General features: G+C 48.4%; 1 protein-coding gene across 1 annotated transcript; it reads right to left on the reverse strand.

Annotated features, from left to right (window-relative positions):
- Positions 1 to 19,044: 19,044 nt before the first annotated feature.
- PNMA8A (PNMA family member 8A) lies at positions 19,045 to 23,284 on the reverse strand. Its single transcript, XM_060651543.3, has 2 exons — positions 23,008 to 23,284; positions 19,045 to 22,860 (listed from the first exon to the last, which is right to left on the reverse strand). The coding sequence occupies exon 2, from the start codon at positions 22,770 to 22,772 to the stop codon at positions 21,318 to 21,320; it is 1,455 nt and encodes a 484-aa protein (XP_060507526.1). The 5' UTR covers positions 22,773 to 22,860; positions 23,008 to 23,284; the 3' UTR covers positions 19,045 to 21,317.
- Positions 23,285 to 25,980: the final 2,696 nt, after the last annotated feature.

Below are 25,980 nucleotides of genomic sequence, written 5' to 3' on the forward strand. Positions count from 1 at the left end.
GCAGACTGGACAAGTAGAATGTGTGAACTTGAGGGCAGGACTGGCGGGCACCCCGGGGGTGACCCGGGATGTGAAAAGTCCTTTCACTGGAAATCAACCTGAACTCCAAATGTGGCCCCTCCGTGAGACTTTAGACCCAGCACCTCACAACGGCACCCTTGTCCACCCGTGAGTGTCCACACTGAATGATGGGAGTGTGACGTCAGAGAGAACGCGGGGCGGCACCTGGTGATAGGATGACCTTGGACAACGTCTTGGCAAAGGTCCATTGTTAGTTGGAGGGAATCGTTCAGGTCCGTGGCCACCGACGGCAAGCCTCAGCCTGGGAAATGGGATTTCAGGCCGGTTTTAATTTGGCTCCGCCTACTTCTCAAAAATTTGAATCGATAGCTAACTTTTCAATTCCCAATTCAGACGAAAAGACAGATTTCTGGCTTTCCTTCAAAATAAGAGAATCTGGGGGTTCCTGGGTGGCTCCATCGGTTAGGCGTCAGGCTCTCGCTTTCGGCTCAGGTCATGATCCCGGGGTCAGGGGAGCCCCAGACGCCGTGCCTGGCCCCATGCTGGCCATGGAAACTGCTTAAGATTCTCTCTCTCTTGAGGTGTCTGGGTGGCTCCGTCGGTTAAGTGTCTGGCTCCTGATTGCAGCTCAGGTCGTGATCTCACAGTTCGTGAGATCGAGCCCCGTGTCAGGCTCTGTGCTGACTGCCCAAGCCTGCTTGGGATTCTCTCTCCTCCCCTTTCTATGCCCCTCCCCAGCTCACACACACTCTCTCTCTCAAAGTAAATAAATAAAACTTTAAAAAAAAGAGAGAGAGAGAGAGTCTCTCTCCCTCTGCCCCTCTTCCCTACTCGCATGCGCTCTCTCTGTCTCTAAAATAAAAAAACAAATGCCATCACAAATACTATGACTAAATTACTAAAACAGTTTCTAGTACTTTTAACATTCACTGGTTAACTTCTGTATCAGTCAGGATAAATTAGGTTCTGCGGCTAGTAATAGCTAAGCCCCCACATCCCGGTGGTTTGACATAAGAAAGCTTTATTTTTTTCTCACCGGCAAAGTGCAAAGTCGGCTGTGGGTCCAGGTGCCTCTCGGGACAACCTCCTTCGTGCCGTGGTTTAGTGACCCAGGCTGCTTTGATCTCCATGTCACGTGTGTTCCCATGGTCACCACAGCAAGGGGAGAGAGAGCACGGGGGACGCACTCGCAGGAGCATCCGGGCGTTTCCACTGGGAGGGGACACAGGTGACTGTTGCTCTCCTTTCATTGGTCAAAGCAAATCACAGGACCACACGGAAACTTCAAGGGCGGGTGGGGGAGGGAAGGTGCCATCACCCATGGACCCGGAAGTGCAGGGCACTTGGAAATAACAGTAACACAGGAATGCCCCCCCATCCCCCAAAACTCTCATAATGTGCCCGGCACCAGGCTAAGCTTGGCACATGTATCTCATTTTGCAACAGCCCGATGACATGGATACTATTAATGTCCCCAATTTTATAGTCAGGAAAACTGGGGACCAGAGAAGTTAATTCAGTTACCTAAGGCCACACAGCTAATGAATGGCAAAGCCAAGGGCTTCCTTCTTCAGCGCCCTGACTCCTGGGCCCAAACATCCGACCTCATACAACATCACGCCGTCCCCTGAGAAAAGGGGGTCTGGGGGGTGTCACCTGGCTTAGTTCCTGCTCTTTTCAGGCAGTTGCTGTGTGATGTTGGGCAGGCGGCTTTCCTTCTCTGGACCATGTGATTTTGCTCTCATTTAGCCAAGCTGGGTTTGCGCATCTCAGAATTCCTTTCCCCCAAGTGCCTCTGGCTTAGAGTTATCTGCAAGAGAGATTTGCATGGGATTTAGGTGGCAAGATGGGCCTTAGGGAGGGAAGGTCTGCGCAGGCCCCAGGCCCCGCAGAGGTTCCTGCACGCTGTCACTGACCTGCCGGCTCACCTTGCTGGCCTGGGCCACCCTCAGACCTCAGCTCCACCTACTCCCGCTGGCTTTTCCTTTCCTTTCTGTGAATTTGGCGCCAGCCACCGCCCCCCCCCCCCCCCCCCCGCCCCCCGCAGCTCCGTGGGGGGCAGGGCACCAGCTCTTCCCATAGATCATGCAGAGAATTGAAGCTGGCGGTGGGGCTTTCGGTTCATTCTCATGGGTTCCAGGTTGTCCTTGTGGGCTGCAGTTTCCCAACTCCCGGAGTCCCCTCTTCTCGGCGGGGGATCCGCTGCGTGGGTGCCTGAAACCGTGGATGGGACCGAACCCTCGGATACTATGTGTCTTCCTATCCACACGCGCCTACGGTAAAATTTAACTTGTCAGTTTCGCACGGGACGAGGTCAACAACAAGGACAGTAACATAGGACAATTAGAGCAATCCACTGTAATAAAAGTTATGTGGATGTGGTCTCTCTCTCAAAATGTCTTATTATTATACCGCGCTGGCCCTTTTTCTTCCTTCCGCGGGGGGTTGAAGCGAGAGGAATGGTACAGGTGTGGTGAGGCTTGGGCACCACGAAGGAGGACCGGTTGCTTCCCCATCGCGGTTGATTGTGGGTAACTAAACCCGCAGACGGTGGGCCCGCAATTAAGGGGCGACTGCTGTATCCATCTGACTGACCCACGGACACTTAAAAACCCACTTACGATACCCGGGCGCCTGGGTGGCTCAGTTGGTTAAGCCTTTGCCTCTTGGTTTCAGCGCACGTCGTGATCTCACAGTCCGTGAGTTCGAGCCCCGCGGCAGGCTCTGCGCAGGCTCTGGGTGCCGGCGGCTCGGAGCCTGCTTGGGATTCTCTCTCTCTCTTTCCCTCTCTCTCTCTCTCTCTCTCTCTCTCTCTGCCCCTCCCCCACTCGCGCTGTCTCTGTCTCTCAAAATAAAAATATAAATTAAAAAAAAAAGCTTCCACCTCATTAAAAACAACAACCCCCAAGCCCAATACTAGCTAAAGAGGAACAGACCTCGCATATAGATATTTTTTTTAGCATCCCCCCAGCTCCCTACTTAGTAACTTTTTAAAAAAAGTTTCTTTTCTTTATTTTGAGAGAGAGAGAAAGCGCCAGTGAGGGAGGGGCAGAGAGAGTGGGAGTGAGAGAGAATCCCAAGCAGGCTCCGCACTGTCGGGGGAGGGGGGAAGGGGGAGGGGGGAGGGGAAAGGGAAGGGGGAGGGGGGAAGGGGGGGCCTCAAACTCACCAACTTGAGATCATGACCCAAGCCAAAGTGAGAAGCTTAACAGGCTGAACCACCCAGCTCCCCCCTCCCACCCTCATATTTAGTAACTTGTGATGTTCCCACCTCTCCTTTCTGGGTCTGCCCTCCCCCCAGCTTCCTCCACGTGGACGATTGCCCCAGTCCCGCGGGTCCCCAGAACGAGGGCCTCACCCTGGGTCACTCACAGTGCACCTGCCTCGCCTGAGCACTGACTGATCATAAACAACCAGGACTCTTCCTTTGTGAAATGGCACGTTTGGACGAATGCATGCCCTTTCAAGTTTTCCAGGAAAGAAGGAAAATGTGCCCACTCATCTAGGGGTGAAAGGAACCAGCTGTTCCATAGGCCTTTCTTCGGCGTCTCGGATTTTGGCATCGAAAATTCACGTTTGGCTGCCTAACACAACGGTTCATTTTAACACAAAGATGAGTTTTCCCTCAAAGTATGAAGTACAATCAGCAACCAAAACTATCTGCCCCCCCCCCCCCCCCCCCGGGAATGGAAATCGGTGCATCCGCTATGGAAGGTCTTCAAAAAACAAACCACCGTGGGGGAAAAAAAGGGCGGGGGGTGGGGTTGGGGGAGCCTGGGTGGCTCCGTCGGTTAACCTGCTGACTCTTGATTTCCGCCCAGGTCATGGTCTCCTGGTTGCAAGATCGAGCCCCGCAAGGGGCTCTGTGCTGGACGTGCAGCCTGCGTAAGATTCTCTCTCTCCCTCTCCCTCTGTCCCTTCTCCAGGAAAGGAAGGAAGGAGGGAGGGAGGGAGAGAGAGAAAGGAAGAAAGAAAGAAAGAAAGAAAGAAAGAAAGAAAGAAAGAAAAGAAAGAAAAGGAAAGAAAGGAAAACTACCATAGGATCCAACAATTCTACTGCTGGGTATTTATCCAAAGAAAATGCAAGCACTTAACTAGAAAAGGTGTCTGTACCCCCAAGTTCATTGTGTATTGTGAAATACACAATAGCCAGGCTGGAAACAACCTAAGTGTCCATCTAGTCATTCATATGTATGTTAATATATATGAATATTCATATGCAAATGAATATTCATATACGAATGAATATTATACATAGGACTATAACTCAGCCATTAAAAAGAAGGAAATCCTGGGGCGCCTGGGTGGCTCAGTCGGTTAAGCGTCCGACTTGGGCTCGGATCATGATCTCGCGGTCCGTGAGTTCGAGCCCGGCGTCGGGCTCTGTGCCGACAGCTCAGAGCCTGGAGCCTGTTTCAGATTCTGTGTCTCCCTCTCTCTCTGCCCCTCCCCTGTTCATGCTCTGTCTCTCTCTGTCTCAAAAATAAATAAATGTTAAAAAAAAAATTTAAAAAGAAGGAAATCCTGCCCTTTGCCACAACAAGGATAGATCTGGAGGGCATTATGCTGAGTGAAATAGGCAGAGAGAGAGAGAGAGAGAGAGAGAGAGAGGGAATACCTTATGATCTCGCTTATATGTGGAATCTTAAAAACACAAAAACAAACAAAAAAGAAACACCAAAACTGAGAACAGTCTAGTGGTTTCCACGGATGGGGATTGGCTAAGGTAGTCAAAAGGTACACACCCTTCCTCTTACAACATAAACGAGTCCTGGGAATGCGAGGTCCAGCATGGTAACTGTCGTTAAGAACACTGGACCGTATATCTGAAAGTTGCTAAGAGGAGATCTGAAAAATTCTCATCACAAGAAAAAAAAATTGTCGTTAACTATGTGCTGTGAGGGATGTCAAGGAAAATCTGCCGTAGATTCGTGAGTCCTTGGGGTGCCATTGCCATCGCCACATCCCTGGGCTTAGGCACATTCCAAATTGAGAAGCAGGAGGCAGAATGGTCCATTGATTCGATCCCCCGACATCGACTGAGAAGTTTCCCTGTCCCAGGCTCTGGGCAACGTGCTGGGCATACTTGAGTGAGTGAGACAAGCTCTGCTTTTAGGAGCTTGGTCTGGTGGTTGGGACAGGCTGGGTCAGCCTGTTGACAGTCAGACAGAGGAGCCCTGTAATTATCATGAAGATGTGTTCTGATCCCCGGTGTGGGGCGTAAAATACAGAATTCGCTAAGCGGGGCATGTTTTGCCACAGTTTAAAGTTCCGCGGGGGCTTGGAGCCACGAATCTTGCCTAGGCTCATCCAGGAAAGCTTCCTGGTAGAGGTGGGATCTTGAAGGATGCATATAACCACAACAGATATATTAGTTTTTATTTTTTATTTATTTAAAAAAAAAATTTTTTTAACATTTATTTATTTTTGAGACAGAGAGAGACAGAGCATGGACGGGGGAGGGTCAGAGAGAGAGAGAGGGAGACACAGAATCGGAAACAGGCTCCAGGCTCTGAGCTGTCAGCACAGAGCCCGACGCAGGGCTCGAACTCATGAACCGCGAGATCGTGACCTGAGCCGAAACGATTCCACTTGGATTAAATACCCAACATAGATGGATCCGGAGTTTGAAGGTGGATCAGCGGCTGCCAGGGACTGAGCAGGGGGAGAAGGGGGACCCTCTGCTTCACGGTGTCGAGATTTCTTTGTGGGGGATGACAGTTCTTGCAACTAGACGGAGGGGACGGTTGCACAAGATTGTGAATGCACTAAAGGCCACTTCACGTGCAACTTCAAAGGGTTCGTTTTCTAGTATGTGACTTTCACCCCGGTTAAAAAAAATTTTTTTACTGACTTCGTTTTTGGCTTACGTGGTGGTGGGTTCATTCACCACGATGGGGAAGCTGTAGGGAGAAACGAGCTGTGGGAGATCAGGAGTCCCATTTTTAGAGGTCTTAAATTTGATATGCCCAGCAGACAGCCAAGCAGAGTTGGGCACGCGAGCCAGGAGTTCAGGGGAGACATAGGGTGGGGTATAAATTTAGAAGCCATGGGGACATGGGAGGAATTTTAAGCCACAGAGCTGGATGAGATCATCTAGACGGAGGGTGTTCAGAGGGGAGAGAAAATGGTCGAGGCCCAACCCCCCAGGCCCCACTAGGGGTCAATGTCAGGCAGAAGAGGAGGAATCATGGAAAGGGATTGTACAAGAGGAGGGGCAGGAGAACCCAAAGAGTGTGAGTTTGAAAAGCAAAGACAGCATTAGCCCAAGATTGCAGTTAGACCAAATATCCATTCATAGAGGACAGTTTAGCATCCATAGTATGGAACAAATTGCTGTGTTAAGAAAAAAAGAAAAAAATATATATCTCAGGAAGAGCGTCTCTCTATGCTGACATGGAAAGATTCCTTTTCTGTGAAATGATATGCTGAAATCCTCAAGAGGTATTGCTTACATAATAAAGCAAGGTGTATGATGCCATGGTTTTAAATTTTTTATTAAAATTTTTTTAATGTTTATTTATTTTTGACAGAGAGAGAGAGAGAGCACAAGCCAGGGGAGGGACAGAGAGAGAGAGGGAGACACAGAATCCGAAGCGGGTTCCAGGCCCTGAGCTGTCAGCACAGAGCCTGACATGGGGCTTGAATCCACAATCCGTGAGATCATGACCTGAGCCGAAGTCGGACATTTAACCCGCTGAGCCGCCCAGGTGCCTCTCTCTTCAATTCACCTAAAGATTCAATGCAACTTCCCTGAAGTTCTCCCAATTACAGTTTAGTAATGCCTGTGATGTTTCCTTTGGACATGTTAATGCTCCTTGAGCACGGTAAGAAAATGCATTTAGTACACCACTCAAGGGAAAGATATGAATACTTAATGTGAGAGAGAGAGAGAGAGAGAGGGGAAGAAATCTGAAGGCTGACAGCTCAGAGCTGCTATGTGGCTCCACAATCGTGAGAGACCCAAGCTCCCTTTAACTTGTGGCTCTGCCATTCTCTGTCAGGTAGCTTCCACCTCATGGCCCAACATGGCTGCTCAAGCTCCAGTCATCACATCTGAATTCCAATCATTCAGAAAGAGGACCAGACAAAGAGTCCCTTCCTTCTCATGTACAATACTTTCCAGAATAGGAATTTAATAGTTGATGTTTCCACACAGCAACAGGGACAGAGCTCAGAGACAAAACACCTATGGGAAAGGGTAGGGAACAATGAGATGTACGGCAGGATCAGCATGGCCTATTTCAGAAAGATGTGACACTTTGGCCTCCCCCCCCCAGCCTTCGGGTTGAGTGTTTGGAGAGCCAAGCAGCCATCTCTGCCCCCACCTTGAGCCCAGCAGCATCAGCGATGCTCTGGTTGCCTGGGTGACCATCCGTCTAATCCCATCCGTGGTGGGGACCCAGCCACTACCGTCATTTCCATCGACTGTCGTTATCTGAACACACGGTGTCCCATTTAGAATTCAGCTCTTGGTGTAACAAGGAACAAAACTCTCCTCATGTTGTTTATATGTTGAAATTCTTTCAGTTGAAATATAAAAGAATAATTTGTGGTTTAAGAGCCAAATGCTAGGGGCGCCTGGGTGGCTCAGTCGGTTGAGGGTCCGACTTCGGCTCAGGTCGTGATCTCGCGGTTCGTGAGTTCGAGCCCTTCGTCGGGCTCTGGGCTGACAGCTCGGAGCCTGGAACCTGCTTCGGATTCTGTGTCTCCCTCTCGCTCTGCCCCTCCCCCACTCACGCTCTGTCTCTCTCTCTCTGTCAAAAATAAGTAAACATTAAAAAAATTTTTTTTAAGAGTAAAACGCTAAAAGGATAGATGATTATTATAAAAGCAGCTGATTTTGTGACAAAGCCAACTTTGAAAGGCTTACACGTATTTAAAAAGAGTAGTAAACGCAAATATTAGAGAATGGGGTCGCACACATTCGAGAAGGACAGACCGCCAACCAAATCTGAAATTAATTTTTAAAGTAACGAAAGAACAAACGATAAAGACTGGATAAAATAACCACTGTATTTAAGGGGCACCTGGGTGGCCGTTAAGTGTCTTACTCCTGATTTGGGCCCAGGTCGTGATCTCAGAGTTCGTGGGTTCGAGCCCCGCGTAGGGCTCTGTGCTGACAGCCTAGAGCCTACTTCAGACTCTGGCTCCCTCTCTCTCTGCCCTTCCCCCACTCACGCTCTTTGTCTCTTTCAAAAAATAAATAAGCGTTAGCAAAACTTGTTCAAAAGTTGGAGGAGATGCTCCAAAATCCACGGGAACATCCATGATGAATCGTCTTTGATCTGGATATATGAAGTGTGAACGAGAAATAGAGAATTTTGTTTTTAATTCTGGACCTCCATGCGGAGAATTCAGTTACTCCTAAACCCCTTTCTGTTTTCGCTGGCACTCTTTAGTTTCTGCTTTATGTATGCACCCATCTGTTTGTTCCGTTTAGGATAAACACTCTTGAATCCGCTACTCAACGGGTAAAGCACCGAAAATGCGGTACAATAATTAACTGTGCTGGATTGTGAAAATAATGGCCCCGGAGGAAGCCCGCCTCCTTGGGCCACACCCCTTTGCTGTGTGCCTTTGCCATTGACCGGGCTAGTCCGCTTCCTGCCTCCTGGATCCGGGCGGGTCTTGCGACTGCTTTGACCCCTAGCAGGGGGCAGAGGTGAGGGGGTTGTAAGTTCCAAGGCGAGGTCCTGAGACGCCTTGCTGTTGTCACACAATCATATACACGAAAACATACATGCGCACACACTCACATATATATACAGACGTTTATACACACACACACATAAATGCAAACATTTCCACACGTATAGACACAAACAGAGGCACATATAAATACACATACATTCACACAAATGCATGCACCGACGCAGAGACGTGCTAGTATAAACACAAGCATTTTTTCCCTTTGGAAGGGAAAGCGAGGACGTGTTACGAGCGTTGGTTTTGGGGGGCGGCAGAGGAGCGCGATGGTGGAGTGGCCCCTCTTTTCAATTCTGCACAGTTTGGAGGTCTAACACTGTGCATATTTTGTTTTCAAATGTCCACGGGGGGCTATTTTGGCAGTGGGGTTGCGGGTCACTTCTTGTTTCCTTCTTTATACGCACACGGATTAAATAAAAACCAAACGGCCACAAGCTAAAAATAAAATGTGCTAGAAGCCAAGACCACGTTACTGGCTTCAGCAACAGTGTTTCTTTTTTTCTTTCTTTTCTTTCTTTCACTTTCTTTCTCTTTCTTTTTCTTTTCTCTTTCTTTCTTTCTCTTTTTCTTTTCTCTTCCTTCCTTTCTTTCTTTCTTTCTTCCTTTCTTTCTTTTCTTTTTCTTTTTTTTCTTTCTTTCTTTTCTTTCTTTCTTTCTTTCTTTCTTTCTTTCTTTCTTCTTTCTCTTTTCTCTTCCTTCCTTTCTTTCTTTCTCTTTCTTCCTTCCTTTCTTTCTTTTCTTTTTCTTTTCTTTCTTTCTTTTCTTTCTTTCTTTTTTGTTCCTTTTTTCTTTTTCTGCAGGCGTGATCCCTTCTTGCAAATCTGCTGCCCGAATAAGACACAGAGCCCTATCTGAATATCCCGGCCCAAACACGTCCGCACATGTGAGACTGTCCCGGCCGGCAGCTGCCACCCTGCTCACATTCCTCAGGCTCCGAGAAATGACAGGAGCATCTGTCCAGGATTTATTCAGCCATGGTGACATAAGAACTCTATAGCAACAAGTGGCTGTGGAAAGAGCTCGAACACAAGGGTTTTGCTGTCCTAAATGGCCCCATCCTGGCAAAGTCAGGGTATCTCCCTCATGACTTTTTCATCTGTGATAACAAATGACAAGAGTGTTGCAATTCTGGTCAGAAATTAAATAAATTAAATAAACAAACAAACAAAACATTCCCCCACTGTCACACTTTGAATCCTTCTGGATCTGTGCAACTGAGATTAGAAGAGGCAGCTGTTTAAAACCAGGGGCACGAGGGGCACCTGGGTGGCTCAGTCGGTTAAGCGTCCGACTTCGGCTCAGGTCATGATCTCGCAGTCCATGAGTTCGAGCCCCGCGTCGGGCTCTGTGCTGGCAGCTCAGAGCTTGGAGCCTGTTTCAGATTCTGTGTCTCCCTCTCTCTCTGCCCCTCCCCCGTTCATGCTCTTTCTCTGTCTCAAAAATAAATAAACGTTAAAAAAAAAAAATTTAAAACCAGGGGCACGAGACAGGACATTGTTGAAAAGAAAATGGGACCCGCTCGTTTAACAACCATTTAAACATTCAAGAAAAAGACAATTAAAAAAAATACAATAAATGAACGTTTTGGGGGCGCCTGGCTGGCTGGGTCAGTAAAGCGAGTGACTCCTGATCTCGGGGTTGTGAGTTCGAGCCCCACATTGGGTGCAGAAATTAGTTAAAATAAAGAGATACTTCTTTAGAAAAAAAAAAAAAGGTTTTGAGGAGCGCCTGGGTGGCTCAGTCAGTTAAGTGTCCCACATCGGCTCAGGTCACGATCTCGGGGTTCACGAGTTCAAGCCCTGCGTCGGGCTCTGCTCTGACAGCTCAGAGCCTGGAGCCTGCTTCTGATTGTGTGTCCCCCTCTCTGCTCCTCCCCCACTCGTGCTCTGTCTCTCTCTCTCTCTCTCTCAAAAATAAATAAACATTAGAAAAACAAAGTTTTGAAAATAGAGGGGGAAAAACACATCAGCGGGAGTATTTTAAATACAGCATTCACAGCTTGTTAGTTTTTAAAACGTTCTTTATGAGGGGCGCCTGGGTGGCTCAGTCAGTTACGCTTCCGGACTCTTGGGTTTGGCTCGGGTCATGATCTCAAGGTTTGTGGGTGCGAGCCCCGCATCTGCCTTTCTGCTGTCAGCGTGGAGCCCGCTTTGGATCCTCTGTCTCCCTCTCTCTGCCTCTCCCCCCACTCGCACTCTCTCTCAAAAATGAAAAAAAAAAAAATTTTAAATAAATAAATAATAAATAAATAAATAAATAAATAAATAAATCTTCCTTTAGAATTCTTTGGTCACGTACAAGCTTTAGACTATAAATGTATCAAGCTTGCTTCTAATACCTTCTGAGTTTTGTTTTTCTGCCTAGGAAAATATTTCCTCCACTTCTAAGAGCGCCTATTAATTCATATTTATTTTGCTTTACTTTTATTATTTTATCATTTTATTTTATTTTATTTTATTTTATTTTATTTTATTTTATTTCCAGTATAGTTAACACAATTCACTGTTTTGTTTTGCTTTGGTTTTGAGCCTCCTTGAAGCCTCCATGGTTTGCATTTAAGTTTTTGACCCCTTTGGAATTTGTTTCCATGGAAGGAACACAGGAATCCGGTTTTCATTTCTCTATTCTCCAAAGGTTTGGCCCCTGGGTTCTGATCTCTCCTGCTGACTTGCAATACTGCCTTCATCCACCCCGAAAATCTCGTATGTGGGGGCACCAAACTGTTAGGAATCCCATACATTTATAATGCATCTTACTGTCCGATGGGGCTTACTCTGCACCCCAGCCAAGCCCCCTCCCTTCGCCATTACACTTCTTTCCAAAAATTCTCCGTTACTCTCATATGGCAACAAGTTTTCATCTCGCACTCCTACGTTGGCTTCCAGGAGCTGGAAGAGGTAGTGGAGACCTTTTGGATTTTGGTTATGTTCTCAAGACCACTGACAGCCGTTCGCATTGCTTAGCCTGAATGTCAAAGTCAGGGGGAGGCCCCTAGCCCATGCAGCCGCCCCCCCCCCCCCGTGGCACATGAGCTCTCACTCAGTTCTTATACATCCATTTGCTTTTATGGACTAATCACGCTCACGGCAGCTGTCCCCGCGGCTTACTTGTCATTGAATTAAGCGTGACAAGGCATGTGTTTTGCAGAAATAGCTGCTGGAGTTTTTCAGGCACGGCATGGCCGGACCCCAAACCTAATCTAAAACCCGGTGTCCACAGGGATACACTTTCCAAGACAAAGACGCTTTATAAGGAGTGCAAATATTTGTTCAGAAACGGCAGCAGACACGTCTAAGAACTGTAGAAAAAAACTGGTTAACTTAGCAATATCCGTGAATGTGGCTTGGGGGTAATTTAACTTTTTTTTTTTAAAGTGTTTTTATTTTTATTTTATCTTTTATTTTATTTTTACTTGTTATTTTATTAAAAATTTTTTAATGTTTTATTTTTGAGAGAGAGAGAGAGAGAGAGCATGAGCAGAGGAAGGGCAGAGAGAGAGAATCCGAAGCAAGCTCCAGGCTCTGAGCTGTCAGCACAGAGCCCGACGTGCGGCCCGAATTCACGAGCTATGAGATCATGACCTGAGTCGAAGTCAGACGCTTAACCGACTGAGCCACCCAGGCGCCCCTATTTTATTTTTTTAATGTTTATTTTTGACAGAGAGAAAGAGAGACACAGGTGGGTGGGGGAGGGCCAGAGAGAGAGGGAGACACAGAATCTGAAACAGGCTCCAGGCTCTGAGCTGTCAGCACTGAGCCTAACATGGGGCTCGAACTCACGCGCTGTGAGACCATGACCTGAGCCAAAGTCAGATGCTTAACCAACTGAGCCACCCGGCGCCCCTCTCTGTTACTTTTAATTAGTTAATTCATTCATTGTATAATTAGTTATTGTGTGTGTGTGTGTGTGTGTGTGTGTGTGATTGTGATATTCAAAGAGTATTTAAAAGCATAATGTGAAAAGTAAGACTCTCCATATCGCTATTCCTCCCATGGTCCCTCTCCCCAAAATGTAACAGTGACCGTTTCTTATTACTGCTTATTTACTTATCACTTCCGGAGAATAAATTACCCACAGATCAGCATTCACATACAAATCTTTCACCTTTAAACAAACGCAGTCTTAATATGCATTCTTGTGAATTTCTCCTTAAACGATGGCCTGGAAAGCTTTTCCCCTCAGCACATGGTAATTCATCCCAAGAATGCCCAATGATTGATTTCATCAGCCCTGAAATCACAGGCATCTAGACTACCTCCAGCGTGGACAAATCCACCTTCCCACCAAGAGTGGGTGAGACTGCCCATTTCTCCACAGCTTCACCAGCAGTGGGTTTTTACCCAACTTTTAAATTTCTGATTGGTGAACAACTGTGTAATTCATTGCTTTAAAAAACACTTTTTTTAAGATTTTACTTTTAAGTAATCTCTAAACCCAACATGGAGCTCGAACTTACAACCCTGAGATCAAGAGTTCCATGCTCTACTGACTGGGCCGGCCAGGCACCCCCATATAATTCATCGCTTTTGATTTTAATTCTTAAATAAGAATGGTGTTGAACATTGTGTTTTCACACACTTATTAGCTATCTTGATTTATTTTCTGTAAACTCTCTGTTCATGTCCTTTGCCTATTCTTCTGCCAGGTTGTCGAATTATTCCACGATTAGCTTTTGGTAAACGAATTAGCCTGTGTCTGTTACATGTGCTGTGAGTATTTTTCCCAATTTGTGGTTTATCTCTTTTCTTTTCCCCTACTGTCTTTCCAGCGACCAAAAGCACAGACTCTACACTTCTAAATGAATTACACTACGTAAAATAAGTTTGCACGTTTATGTGTTCTGTACGTATTTTTGGATTATAGGGTAGCTCCTCCCCAGTACATTCTTTCCCAGAAATTTCCGTATCTTCTCATATGAGGACAATCTTTCAACAGCTCGTGTTGTCAACCCAGGATATGGCTCTGGTTAAACAGAGCCAGCAGCTTGAAAGTGGAAATCCCAGGAAACGTGGTATCATAACGGAAGCACTAAGCCTCCGACAGCTCCTTATCTTCCTCGAAATTGCAAAAGTCGCAGGAGAAATGCCCATCTCACACGAAGCACTAAGATAATCCCTAAGACCATGCTGCTTGGCAGAGACCTGCCCCACATTCTCTTGCTAGTACGTGGCCATTAGGCCTGGACACGAGCCAGGACCGGATCTGTGAGAGCTGCACCTGGCATTTCATTGAGCGGGACACATGCGCTGGGTAGAGCCAGGACTCCCGGGGGGCAACATTACAGGCCCCGACATGGCCTGTGGTGAGCTTTAGCACAGATCAGCACGGCTCTCTGGTCTTCCCTAGCACCCCTTCCATCACAAAAACTGCAAATCGATAAGCAGTGGTAGATAGAATTACTGTGTAATCTATAGGGGAACGAGTTAATCCGACCACACTAGCTCATGTCGTTTGGAGTAAATAATGTATTCATGTATTCGTTTGGGTGCTTTTTACATGTCCGTGACATGGTATTTTTTTCATATGGGGAAATATATATATATATATATATATATATATATATATATATAAAGGAAATATAAGACATATGTGACTCATAATCCCATCAACCAATGGAGCACCATCAAATTGATATTTTGTAAAAGCAACACAGGTTTACCAGTGTTCTTTGGAAGTATTAGTTGTAATTGTCAGAAATCAATAAAAACTCCAGAAATTTGGCCTCAACTTAAGCAAACGAATATGCTCTATGAGACTTCTCCCTGATACTTTTGCAGCAGGGAATACGTACAGTGTAAAACCTTTTGCCCATCAGGTGGCAAAATGCTACCCTGTTTTGATTGTGTTGATCGCAACATGAGTGCGGTGAGGCAATTTCTCAGTCATTAGTGGATTGCCTGTTCAGACGCTTTGCCCGTTTTTCTATTAGGTTGTCTGTCTTTTGCTTATTAATTTGAATTAGTTGTCAATAAAGTTTAAAAAGTAGATCTTTGCTGTGATATATAGTGGAAATATTTTCCATGTGAGCCACTTGTCTTTTTGTTTATAGTAACATTTGCCGTGAGGTGGGTTAAAAATTTTTATGTTGACAATTGATTTTCTTCCTTTCATGGCCCTGAGGTTTTATATCCTGCTCAGAAACGGCTTTCTCACACCAGAATGATGGATGAACTCACCTATATTTTCTTCTACCACTTTTGTAATGTCATTTTAAGTATTTTATTCTTCCATGTGTCAGTTTCTTTTTCTTTTAAGTTTCTTTCTTTATTTTGAGAGAGACGGAGACGGCGTGAGTCGGGGAGGGGCACAGAGAGAGGGAGAGAGAGATTCCCAAGAAGGCTCCACACTGCCAGCACAGAACCCGATGCGGGGCTCTAACCCATGAAGCCGTGAGATCATGACCTAAGAGTCAGACACTTAACCGACTGAGCCACCCAGGTATCCCTCAAATTTATTTTTTTTTTTAGGGAAACTAGCCCCTTTCCCCGCTGCTGGCACAACACCACTCTTTATCTCTCTTTTCCCTCTGATCTGCAAAACCACCCAATGAAATGCCCCAAATCTATGTGTTTCTTCCTGGATTTGCTCTCCTGTGCTACTGGTTCATCTGTGACTCTGGATTCATAACATATGTGTATAATATCTTTTAATAACCCACAAGCCCATCCTCTTGCCTTGTCTGTTCTAGAATTTTCTTGGCTACCCCAGCTGTAAAAATGTTAAGCCATTCGTCCTGCAATCACAGGACATACAGGAAATGCCCAAGTTAAACCCGATCCAGAGGCTTGGAGGAATAACGGTAGTTTTGCTTTGTTTTGTTTTCAGTGTTGAATCTTTAACCCGGACAACTGCTTCCATTCCTTCCCACAAAGCGGTATCGGGAGAACACCTCAACTGACAACTGGCACAGAGTCAGCTGTAATGGCAGACCGTGCCAGTAAAATTGGTTCCAGGTTCGCTCATAATCCCTGCAGTGAAACTGAAGCAGTTGGTAGATGGGCCAGAGAAGTTTCTGCCACGTGGCTGAGCTCCCTTGCTTCTATAATTGCATTGTAGAGGGCATGCTTGGGCTGGGATTTTAAAATCAAGGCAGCCCAATGAGAACCAACATGGCGTTTCTTCAAAATATGACAAGTCGAACGACCATATGATCCAGCAGATACATCTGGGCACGTACCCCAAAGAATGGAAAGCAGGGACTCAAAAACGTATTTGTACGCCCACGTTCTTGGGAGCTCTGTTTGCAACAGCCCAAAGGTGGAAGCCACCCAAATGCCCATCAGTGGATGAAGGGATGAATGAAAAATGCACTGCATACTCGCAATGCATCTTATTCAACCGTGAGAAAGAAGGGAATTCTGACACGGGCTACAACAGAGATGAACCTTGAGGATGTTATCCTAAGAAGCAAGCCAGTCACAAAGAGACCAATACTGTGTGATGCCACTTACAGGAAGTACCCAGGCTTGTCAGAGTGGAGAGATTGAAAGGAGAATGGCGCTGGGACACGCGATTCTTGATCTGGGGGTCACGAGTTCGAGCCCCATGGTGGGCAGAGAACTCAAGAAAGAAAGAAAGAAAGAAAGAAAGAAAGAAAGAAAGAGAAAGAAAGAAAGAAAGAAAGAAAGAAAGAAAGAAAGAAAAAGGAAGGAAGGAAGGAAGGAAGGAAGGAAGGAAGGGAGGGAGGGAGGGAGGAAGGAAGGAAGGAAGGGAAAGAAAGAAAGAAAGAAAGAAAGAAAGAAAGAAAGAAAAGAGGAAGGAAGGAAGGAAGGAAGGAAGACAAAGAAAGAAAGAAAGAAAGAAAGAAAGAAAGAAAGAAAGAAGAAAAGAAAAGAAAAGAAAAGAAAAGAAAAGAAAAAAAAGAGAAAGAAAAGAGAGTAGAATGGTGGCTGCTGGGGCTGGAGGTGGGACAACAAGGGGTCACTGTTATTGTTTCTAAAGTTTTCATTTTACAAGGTGAAGAGAGTTCAGTGGATGGTGGTGATGACAGGTGCACAGAAATGTGAACGTACTCGCCAGCACTGAATTGCACCCTTAAAAAACGGTGAAGGTGGGGGGCGCCTGGGTGGCTCAGTCGGTTAAGCGTCCGACTTCGGTGCAGGTCATGATCGCGAAGTTTGTGGGTTCGAGTCCTGCATCGGGCTCTGTGCTGACAGCTCGGAGCCTGGAGCCTGCTTCCGATTCTGTGATTCTCTCTCTTCCCCTCTCCCGCTCATGCTCTCTCCCTCTCCCTCTCTCTCTCCCTCTCTCTCAAAAATAAACATTAAAAAAATAAAAAATAAAGATGAAAATGGTGAAGATGGTAAATTTTATGTCAAAACTCACCACTGAGTTCGCTTAAGATTATGCATTTCACTGTATATGCAGCATTTTACCTAAAAATGAAAAAAAAAAAAGGATAAATGGATCATGGGTAAGTTGACATCTTTATTCTTGACCTGTAAGTACATAACTGGCAGCTCTTTCTAGAGCCTCCGTGGTTCCCCAGCAGGGCCACCAGCACTCTTGCAGTCACATCCCCGCTGGGTTTCCAGCTCTCCCCTCACCCCCACCACCCCCCAACCCCATAGCCCCATTCCCCACTAGCAGCCAAAGGCAGCCTGTGAACACCTAAGTCTGATCCTGACCCTCTGCTCAGAACCTCCATGGCTCCGGACTCACGCAGACTGAGGCCAAAATCTAACCCTTTCTGAAGCCCACAATCCCTGAGAGATCAGCCTCCTAACGGCCCTGACCTCACCTCCTCCTGTCCTCCTCACCACCCCCTCTGGCCACACCTACCTCCTCCTTGTTTTTTCTCAAACACACCAGGCATTCTCCTGCCCCCCTTCATGCGGACTCTCCCTCTGTCTGGGATGCTGTTGCACCAGCCAGCCGTCTCTCCGGCTCCCTCACCTCCTTCGGGTATTGCCTCCCCAGAGACGCCCTCCCTGACCGCTGCGTTGAAACGGCAACACTCTGTCTCACATACACACTCATTCACCTGGACCCCCCTCCCGCTTTGTTTCAGTGTCATACCCACCACCCCTTACCTGTCAGCGTCTCTGGATGCGCGGTCTACCTCCCACCAGAACGCCAGCCCGGGAGGGCGGGTGTCTTTGTCTTGTTCCTGGCTGTCACACAGTCGACGCCCAGCACATCTGGGCTGACAGCACGGATGAGGGAAGACACTGCCTGCAGGGCCTCGGCCTGTGTATGCAGAGGCTCTTGGGGATCACTCCGGTCCCCCACAGTGGCTCCCAGGCACGACCCTGAACAGGATGCTGCCCCCGCGTGTGAGATGGGCTGAGGGGCTTCCTTGCAGGTGGCGGACTTCCCCTGCATCTCACGGGGGGGGGGGGGGGGGGGAGGGGGCATCCCTGGCTGTCCCCTCAACTTCCGGCCGTGTCAGCCTTTCAGCCTCTGCTGCGGGGCTGGGTGAACTAGAGGGAGTAACGGACTGCATCTCGGGAGGTAAAGCTGTTGGCCAGATACGGCTTTTGCACCGAGGGAGGACGGTGCACCCAGTCAATACCAGTCAATACCAGATCAATTGCACCCAGTCAATACCAGATCAATTACCGGGTCTCCATGTGCCTCCTCCCTGGCGCCTCATCCCCCTCCCCTCTCCCCAAAGGCCGGCTTCCCCTTCGGTCTCCTGTGCATCTTCCCTCCCTGACCCTTCCCTTCACCTTTCAGAAACCCCCAACCTTGCCCCTGAAGGATCCTTCCCTTTCCTCAAGCGCAAACTTCTCCGTCCAGAGCTCTCCACCAGCCGCTCCTCTGGGTGTGCATGAGAATTCTCAGGAGAAGTTGCTGAGGATACAGGTTCCCAGCACAAATGCCACCTCCAAGCGACCCCGGATCAGCAGGTGGGGCCCAGGAATGGTACTTTTCACAGAGACCCCAGGTGACTGATGCCGCCACCCTGGTTCAGGAAGCCCTGGCAGGGGAGGGCGTTGGGCAGGAGAAAACTGAATTTTTAAGCTGAACACCTGCCTCTGTGTGAAGGGAGGGGAGGGAAGGGTTTTCATCTTCTGGCCGCTTTTCAAAACACACTAACATGTTCACACAAATTCATGTCACCAGTTACCTGTTTTCGAAACTTCTAGAAACCCCCAAGATCTGCGGGACATCCTTTCATGTCGGTGGAAGGGTATAGCGCAGAAAGGACACCTCGGTGGCATCTTCTGTCATGGAAAACTGACAACCCTCGCAGGACTGACGACAGCTCGTGCCAGGCTGGGCCGCTGTGTGTAGTTCACTGGTGATGGGGGTGGGGGGGAACCCTGTTCTCAAATAAGCCAGGACATAGCCTACAAGAGAGCCAACAGCTACTTAATTTGCTAAACTTTATTTTGTACCATACATGTTTACATTTACCCATCATGGTGTCGATCTGTTAACACAATGAAGCCCTTAATGGACCTGCCCTTGAAACTGGGTCCTGGAGAGTCACAGGCTTTCCCACCTTGAGAGCAAGTGCACTCCTGTGCTCGGTTTTGCACAAACCCAAGGAAAGCCTCGAGGCACATGGCGGAAGGGCCGCAAATAGAAGCCGAGTTTTTTTTTTTTTCTTCCCCCTGCACCTTCAGTTAGACTCCTCCAGGATTTTGAAATTAACTGTTACGAAGAAATTTATTTTCAAAGCAGAATTACTAACAACGTCTAACGAGTGCTCACATTCTCCATCACAAAAACAGAAGGGAGGCCCCTGAACACAGAAAGGGCTAAAACCGCGTGACAATATTAGGCGAATACACGGACGAGCTATCACACAACTAAAATAACAGGAGTGTGTGATTTACAAAGGGAAACTTCTTCCGGAGGGTTACGTCGTCACAGGGCATGCACGTGACTGAATCTCTCCCACCTCCGACCTTTCTCGTCCGCCACGTTTACAAGTTCAATTATACGCAAACAGACGGGAGAAACAACTCATGGGAGATCTGTACAAAGTCAAGTTCACTTATGAACACAAAGTAATATTCTGATAGTCTCCTATGTGACTGGTTTGGCTCACGACTGTTTAAGTTTCACTTTTTTTTTTTTAGTATATGTGCTGCCGAAGCAAGAACCTTTTTTTTTTCTTTCTTTTCCAACACATGGGGGAGCTGGATGGCTTAGTTGGTTGGGCATCTGACGACTTGATTTCAGCTCAGGTCATGATCTCACGGTTGTGAGACAGGGCTCTGTGCCGGGCGTGGAGCCTGCTTAAGAATCTCTCTGCCTCTGTCCCTCCCCCTCCCCCGCATGGGTACACACTCTCAAAAAAAAAAATAAATTAAATAAATAAATTAAATACATGAAAAAAAAAAAGGTTTGGATTACATCTTCGAGCATGCTTTGGGCCTCCCAGGACACTATTTGAAAACCAATGGTGTCAGGTACCCTACCCCCTCCCCCTACACACACACACACACACACACACACGGGAGACAAGGAATGTTGGTCTATTCGGATGACAGAAATTAACAGCCAAATTTTTAAGAATTTTTTCCCTCTCTGATTACAACGTGAGAAGGGTCTTTAGCCCCAAAGACACAGAGTTTGGTGGTGCTGGATGGAATTAGGGGCTGGGAAGCCAGAATCACCTGAGTCCTTCCCTACCGATCACCCCCTCTCCCCATGGGCGTCCTGAGACGGCCAGACGCTAAACGGGAATCCAAATACCACTTTTATTAACAGAATCTAAAGCTCAAGTACGTCAAGGCCTAAGTCCCCTAAACCTAACTCTTGGGACCTTCTCACCCTCTGGCCAGTTAACTGGAGGATGGAAGCTGAAAACCAGCAGGAGCAAGGCAGGCAGGTCCGCTTGGACGATCTCAGCTTAACTTACCCATGATGGAAACACAGAGAAGGTGGGAGAATATGCCAGACCCTGCCTGCAGAGGTTGGCTGGCCATCCAGAAAGCAGGGAATGAGGAAGAAAGGCAGAACACGGATGGACGTTAACAGGGATCCCGCCTGTGTATGTAAAGGTAAATGTTCTAGAATTTTCCCAATCTGCTTAGTGACCCTCTAACCTCTGAAGGTGAGTCAAGGGGAGGTGCAAAAGCAGGCGTGGCAGAGAAAAGAGCAGAGCGATGTACCTCCCTCCCTTAATCTCTCTCACCTAAGAGCCCACGGATACTTCCCCTCTGAGAGCCACATCTTTACAAACGGGGTCCTTTAAGAGTCAAAAGTTCACTCAGTAAGAAAGAACTTTTGTTCCCAATGTGATACTTCTTCCTTGGACGTCTTTCAACTAACCAGCTATGGGTGGTCCTCCAAATCAAAGCTTTCTGGGTTCTGTGGATTAGAAGAGCTCAAAAGGGGAAGTGGGTGTCCTGGGGAACTTTTTTTTTTCTCACTTCCTTGGTCCTTTTCAGTGCTTGAACATTCCTATCCCCCAACCAGGCCTCCAGAAAACTGCACCTTCAAAGCCATCTACCTTGACGACCCATTGATCATTATCACTCCAAACCACTGGATTTTTATTAAGGGAGCTGGGTCAGACGGAGTGGCAGAATGACCGGAAACTCTACCACAGCGACAGTCACCAACAAAGGGGAGGTGGAGGATCTTCGTGGCCACCTCCCGCCCACCGGTGTCCCCCATGTTGGCCTTCAGGGGCTCCTAGGAGGGAGGTCAGGGCTCTCGCCCTCTAAAACCTCATCTGCCTCTTCCGCTGCACTGGGGTCCTCCTCATGCACCCCCTGACCTGCCCCCACCCGGCGCTCCGGCCCTTCCCCACCCATCCACTTGTCGGCACACCCCAAGTGACTTCTGTGGTCGTTCTCACCACTGGAGGCACGAGGGGAGCCTTCTGGGTCGGCCTCTGGGCCCTGTGAGGTCGAGGCTGGCAACTCCGCGGGCTGTGGGCCTCGGAGGGCCTTCTGAACTGATGCCTCTCTTGCGGCTGGCCCTTTCTTTGCCATCATCGGTTTTTTCTTGGCATCTTCCGAATCGACAAGGACGTAAGAGACAGGGCCCAAGCTTACCTTCTTTTTCTTTCTCATGGGGGCAGGGCTCTTTGCCAAGGCCCAGCCCACGGCCTTCTTCTTCGGTGGGCCTTCCTGACCGCCATCTTGGTCTGACTCCGAAGCAACCCCAGGACTCACAGCTTCTGACTGGGCATCACAGGATGGCTTGCTGGGAGCCTTCCAGGCACATTTTCCCGCAGGCTTCTTCAAAGCCGACTCCTCCTGCTTCACACAGGGCTTTCTGTTGCTCCTGACAGCTTCTGAGACCTCCATAGTTTCCGCGCCATTGGCCTCAGGATCCTCCAAGGCGGCTGAGCTCTTGGAATGGTGGCCTTTGGGTTTCTTCCAGGCCACTGACTCTTGCTTGGGGTTTTTTTTCTGCTTCTTTCTCCTGGAGCGACTTTTAGCTCCAGCTCTGCGAACCAGAGGTTTGGGGGGGTCACCTTCGTCTTCCATGTCATGCCAGCTGTCGGGATTCTCCGTCTTCAAAGCAGACCCCACTTCTGCAGCCCATCCTGGCTCCTTCTTGACCTTCCTCCGTGATGCTGAAGCTGAAGCTGCTACGGCCTGGGCATCAGTCACCCCTTGCGCCCTCACTTCCTCGCGGCAGCGGATCTCAGCATCCATGTAGAAGACGATTTGCACCACTGCCCCCAGGAGCACCCCCAAAGCTTCTGCCCAGTTCTCCGGGCGCTGATTCTGGGGCCGTGGGGGGTGGCTGAGCTGGAGCAGGCGGACCACATCCTCCCACGTGCGCCCCTCGGCATCTAAGAACCCATTCAGATTTTTTAAAAACTCAGCATCCTGGGTGGGGTCTCTACAAACCACTCTCCAGACGCCCCCCCTTGCTGGGAACTCCCGGGGTACGGCCCTGAGACTCACACCCTCTCCCACCTCAATTAGGGCAGCTTTGGCGTTCTCTTCCCTCAGAAAAATCTTATTGAGCACGAAGTACGGGCCCAGCGGGGAGAGGACCCCATGCAAGGTCTCCTCAATTTCTGCTTGACCACAGTCCTCTGGGATGCCCGTGACCAACAGGGACCTGTGGATGTCCACTTCCATACCCCGGCACCAGTCCTCCAGAAGGTTCATGGCCATGGTGGCGGGCACCTGGCGGCTCTAATCCCACGTGCACCGAACCGTCTATAAGGTGGACGAGGGCTGCAGCGGGCCCCAAATACTGATCCTGTAAAGTGACAGGAGAGGGAGGTCAGATTCCCCGGAAGACGGCCGGGCTCAGGGATCTCTGCTGCCCCCACAGCGCGGCGGGCCTCCCGGCGGGCCTCGCGCCTTCCCAGGTCCCTCCTCCCCAAACCGGGCCCCGGGTGCTCACACGTGTTCCGCGACCGGCCGAAAACCTCGCCCCGCCCCGCGGGTGGCGGCCGCCCGGCAGGGATCCTTGCAGCCTCGCGTCCCGGCCTCCCGGGTCGGGTCGGGCTGAGGACAGGCCGCCGGGGAGGCAGCCGCTCGCCAGGCGCCAGCTCGGGCCACCCAGGCCGGCTGTTCCCGGCGAAAAGGGCCGACGAGCCGGCGTCCGCTCCGGCCCCGGACGGGTCACGCGGCGCCTCGAGCCCTGCTGCTGCGCGGAGCCCAGGCCGGCGTCGCAGCGCGCGCTTGCGCACTTGCGTCCGCGCCGCCCGGCCTCGCGGCTCCCGCGGTCGCCATGGCAACCGGCCGCCGCTGGCAGGGGCGCTGGGGACGTGCCCCTGGGGCCCCGGGAGCCACGCTGGAGAGCGGATGGTCAGCTCGCCGACCCTGGGGTCTGCGCATTCTCCGATTTTCCCTCCAGACGCACTCTTTCCATCCTTTTCGATTCAACGATGTTGTGAGGAAGCTCAAGCCAGCTGGAGAAGCCACATGTGTGTGCCCCAGTCAACAATTCCCAGCTTAGCCCCTCCTGCAACTGATCGCAGCCCAGGCACCAGACATGGGAGTAAGGAAACTTCTAGGTGACTCCAGCTCCCAAACGTTTGACTTACTCCCCAACCATTGACATTTTCCTGGTGGAGACCCAGACACCATGTAGCAGAAACAAGCCATCACTGCTGTACCCTGTGTGAATTCCTGACCCAGAGAGTCAATGAGTGTAAGCAAACAGTTGTTTGACATCACTACGTCTTAGGATTGCTTATTAGGCAGCAATCAATAACTCGAAGATACTGCAGAGGTGGAATGTAGCGAGAATCAATGACAATTGACAAAGCATTACTATAAAAGAAAACATGGGGCGCCTGGGTGGCTCAGTTGGTTACGCGTCCAATTTCCACTCAGGTCATGATCTCGCGGCTCGTGAGTTTGAGCTTCTCATCGAGATCTGTGCTGACAGCTCAGAGCCTGGAGCCTGCTTCGGATTCTGTCTTCCTTTCCCTTTGCCCCTCTCCCACTCTTGCTCTCTCTCTCTCCCCCTCTCTCTCAAAAATAAATAAACGTTAAAAAAGAAAAGAAAAGAAAACAGAGCAACAATCTTAAAATAGGGGCATTTGGGTGGCTCAGCTGGTTAAGCATCTGACTTCGGCTCAGGTCATGACCTCACTGCTCTTGAGTTTGAGCCCCGCGTTGGGCTCTGTGTTGACAGCTCGGAGCCTGGAGCCTGCTTCGGATTCTGTGTCTCCCTCGCTCTCTGCCCCTCCCCTGCTCACCCTCTGTCTCTCTCTCTCCTTCAAAAATAAATAAACATTTAAAATTTTTTAATTAAAAAATAAAATTGTGATACAAATTTAAAAGTTTTGATACAATTTCAGATTTATTCCTATATTCCCTGAAGTTTATTCTATAATGGCGATCTTTGCCTATGACCAAATAAATACTCAGCCATTCGATATTTTGTTAAAATGTGTATTGGTCCTAACACAGAGCGAGCTGTTATTATTGTAACGGCAAGAGTTTCCAGGGGCCTCCCCAGTGTTGAGCAAACTTCTTTTAGACTCTTTCCAGCGACCCAGAGTTTGTTCTGGGATGGTTGAACCAGTGGGTGCAACACTCTTCCTAATAGGTAGAATCTAGAAGCTACCCAAATGCCCACAACAGAGGAATAGATAATTGCGATGTGTTCACACAATAGAATACTAAGTGATTAGAAAACTGATCTACAACTACGCACAACATTATAGACGAATCTCGCAACTATGATTTGTCTTTAGTTTATTTATTTATTTTGGTGGGTGGAGGGGCAGAGAGAGAGAGGGGGAGAGAGAATCCCGAGCAGGCTCCGCTCTGTCAGTGCAGAGTCCGATGCGGGGCTCGACCCCACGAACCTGTGAGATCAAGACCTGAGCTGAAATCAAGAATTGGACAACAGGTGACCGACTGAGCCACCCAGGCGCCCCAAGAGCCAGTCATTTCTTTGGGATGTGCAGGTTTGCACAACCCAGGCCTGCCGAGTTAATCCTTTACTGCACAGATGCCTAGGCGGTATCCATCAGGAATCAATCAGAGAAGCAGATTGCTATGGGTTAATTAGGCATTCCAAAATAGTAAAAGATAAATATTGAAGAGATAAGAATTTTAAGCTTGTTTATACATACCAAAAGGGAAGTAGAAATATATATTTGTAAATGTACAATGATGTGTATACATACATGTGTATATATATGTGTGTGTATATATACGTGTGTGCGTGTGTGTACGTAGGTGGGTGAGCGTGTGTGTCTGTGTGTGTGTGTATTAAGTAGAGCCAGCCACCTGATTTCTCTCCAAGCAAGGAGCCACCCTGATTACCAGCAGATCTAAAAATAGTTTTGAAGGGCTCTTGACGGAAGCCGGTGCTGTGGTTTCCATGAAAACACATCCCCGCAGCCCAAATCCTTCTACCCATCTCTGCACTTCCGGTCCGGGGTCACCTTTCCATCGTCTTCCTCTCTGTTTCACCTTTGGGTTTTTATTTGGTGTCCGGGCCCTTGGTTTTATGTATTCACTTAATTATCTTTTTTATTTATTTTATTTATTTATTTTATCTTTTATTTATTTATTTATTTAATTTATTATTTTTATTTTATTTATTTTATTTATTTATTTACTTATTTATTTATTTTATTTATTTATTTATTTATTATTTATTTATTTTGAGGGAGACAGAGACAGCATGAGTGGGGGCGGGGCCGAGAGAGCGAGGGAGAGAGAGAGAGAGAGAGAGACCGTGCTGTCAGCGCAGAGCCCAATGTGGGGCTCGAACCCGTGAACCAGGAGATCATAACCTGAGTGGCAGGCAGGCAGACGCTCAACCGACTGAGCCGCCCAGATGCCCGATGGTCCTAGGTTTAAAAATAAATAGATTTAAAGATAAATAGCCATAATCTCTCTCTTAAAA

The sequence above is a fragment of the Panthera onca genome, chromosome E2 (assembly GCF_046562875.1).
Source record: "Panthera onca isolate mPanOnc1 chromosome E2, mPanOnc1 haplotype 2, whole genome shotgun sequence".
NCBI classification, from domain to species: Eukaryota; Metazoa; Chordata; class Mammalia; order Carnivora; family Felidae; genus Panthera; species Panthera onca.

Bases quoted from the DNA above. Each gene is read 5' to 3' on its own strand.
- PNMA8A (XM_060651543.3), bottom strand. From the start codon at position 22,772: ATGGCCATGAACCTTCTGGAGGACTGGTGCCGGGGTATGGAAGTGGAC.